Raw genomic sequence first — 2,000 nt, 5'->3', positions numbered from 1 at the left:
GCTCTTCAAGCTTGAACTTCCTCTTTGGCTGAAAAGGGAGTACAATCCCGTTGTGCCGCACAAGCTCCTGCTTAGTGGACGATTCTGCCTTCTCAGTGGCGGGCCGCTGCGGGGTGTGCGGCGGTCCGCCGGCGACTGGGCAGTCCTGCGTGGTTGACTCTGCCGTCTCAGTGGCGGGCCGCTGCGGGGTGTTCGGCGGTCCGCCGGCGACTGGGCAGTCCCCAGATTTCTGCTTTGCCACCCACTTCTTGTTAATATCATCCACTCTTGCTGCTGCCTTTGCTCTATCCTCATCTAACTTCTTCTGAATTTGCTCCATTTGAGTGGTAATATTGGTTACAGCTGCCGAGATTGTGTTCATTCCTTGCTCGAGGTTGTTTATCCTTGCTTCGACCACTCCGATCTTGGTGTCATTAATCTTCCTATCTTGCGTAATTACCTCCAAAATCTTCGTGATTCCTTGTTCATACTTGTCTTCCTTCTTCATCGGCTCAACCACTCCTCCTTTGCTAACATTAAATCCTGCAGGGGGTTGCAAGTAATTATTGTTAGAATAAGAAAGATTTGGGTGCGGACGGTTCCCATTATAATTATTGAAATTACCGCCCCCCTGATTAGGGCGATAATTGTTATTGTAGTTTCTGGGACCGCCTCCTTGCACGTAGTTGATTTCTTCCACAGTTGATATGGCAGTTTCGGGTGCCTTGACCGCCACTATGGAAGTTGCCGGAATTGGATCTTCCTTCCTCGAGATGTCCATTTGATCAATCCTGACTCTAAGTTCTGCTAACTCCTTAGCAAAAGAACTTTCTTCGGCCTCTTCTATGGCTGCTACTCTTCTCGTGGCATGCCTTTCCTTCGACCACCCCCGACTGTTGGTGGCGAACTCCTCGATCACCGCCATGGCATCCTCTCCTGTCTTTCTTAGAAATCCTCCATTTGCCCCTGAATCAAGCATAGCACATATTTTCTCATTAAATCCATTATAGAGGATTCCTACCTGATGGTCTATGGAAAAACCATGGTTTGGGCACTTTCGAAGAAGAGCTTTGAAACGAGCAAATGCCTCATAGAGGGGCTCGTCATGGCCTTGTGTGAACTGAAAGATCTCACTTTTGAGCTTCAAAATAGTGCCTGGCGGGTAGTATTTGTCGAGGAAGGTAGCTACGATGTCCTTCCATGTGGAGACCTTTTCTGGTGGCATACACTCAAACCACTCCTTAGCAGAATCAATCAATGAGAATGGAAAAAGTCTTACCCGTATGGCATCGTCGTCGACACCATTTAATTTCAGAGTGTTTGCGATTTCCACGAATTTGGAGAGATGGCGGTTAGCATCTTCAGTCGCCCTACCTGCAAAAGGAGTTTGCTCGACCCTTTGGATAAGGGGCATGCGTAACTCAAAATTGTTAGCATCAATACGAGGGCCGTTAGGAAAAGTGATCATATTCCCATGATTGAACATGTTCATCACAGGTAATGTTTCTCTGTTCTTCTTTTCCATGGCTTCTCGGGCTGCTCTCTCCGCATCTCTCTCATCCATCAGCAACTTCACCATCTCCTGCAGCTTCTCAATATCTGTTCGGTCACCCATTGTTCCTGATCCTTTTTCACTTCTTATTATTCTACGAGTTCTTTCAAGTTCTAAATCAAGCGGCTCTAAGATGTACTTCCCAGAACGCGTTCGCATACAAAACCTGCAAGACTCGAAAACAAAAAAAAAAACTAAAAAAAAAAAAAAATTAAAAGCAATAAAAATCCAAAGTAGTAAAATTATCGTTTGAAGATATCACTCCAAAGTGAATTGTCTTCCCCGGCAACGGCGCCAAAAACTTGATGCACTTTTTATTTGCACTATAAATACCTGCAAGTATACAGAGTAGGTATAGTATAGCAAAAGGTTAGTACCGGGTATCGAACACGGGGAAGATGTACACAAAGTGTCTATCTTCTACTAGAACTCAATTACTATCTGGAGAAACAAGAATTTTTGGAAACTT

The 2,000-nt window shown here is 45.2% G+C and overlaps 1 protein-coding gene and 1 non-coding gene across 2 annotated transcripts; one reads left to right on the top strand and one right to left on the bottom strand.

Annotated features, from left to right (window-relative positions):
• Positions 1-43: 43 nt before the first annotated feature.
• Positions 44-1,594, bottom strand: LOC125200168 (the record flags this gene model as incomplete). Its single annotated transcript, XM_048097902.1, has 2 exons — positions 604-1,594; positions 44-522 (listed from the first exon to the last, which is right to left on the bottom strand). Coding segments are annotated over exons 1-2 (1,470 nt in total), but the record flags the coding sequence as incomplete, so codon positions are not given.
• On the top strand, positions 1,017-1,123 carry LOC125200169. Its single transcript, XR_007172688.1, has one exon. It is a non-coding gene; the product is annotated as a small nucleolar RNA R71 (small nucleolar RNA).
• Positions 1,595-2,000: the final 406 nt, after the last annotated feature.

The sequence above is a fragment of the Salvia hispanica genome, unplaced genomic scaffold (assembly GCF_023119035.1).
Source record: "Salvia hispanica cultivar TCC Black 2014 unplaced genomic scaffold, UniMelb_Shisp_WGS_1.0 HiC_scaffold_832, whole genome shotgun sequence".
Taxonomy (NCBI): domain Eukaryota; kingdom Viridiplantae; phylum Streptophyta; class Magnoliopsida; order Lamiales; family Lamiaceae; genus Salvia; species Salvia hispanica.
The sequence above is the reverse complement of the archived record's forward strand: the minus strand, read 5'-3'. Positions and strand labels throughout refer to the sequence as shown.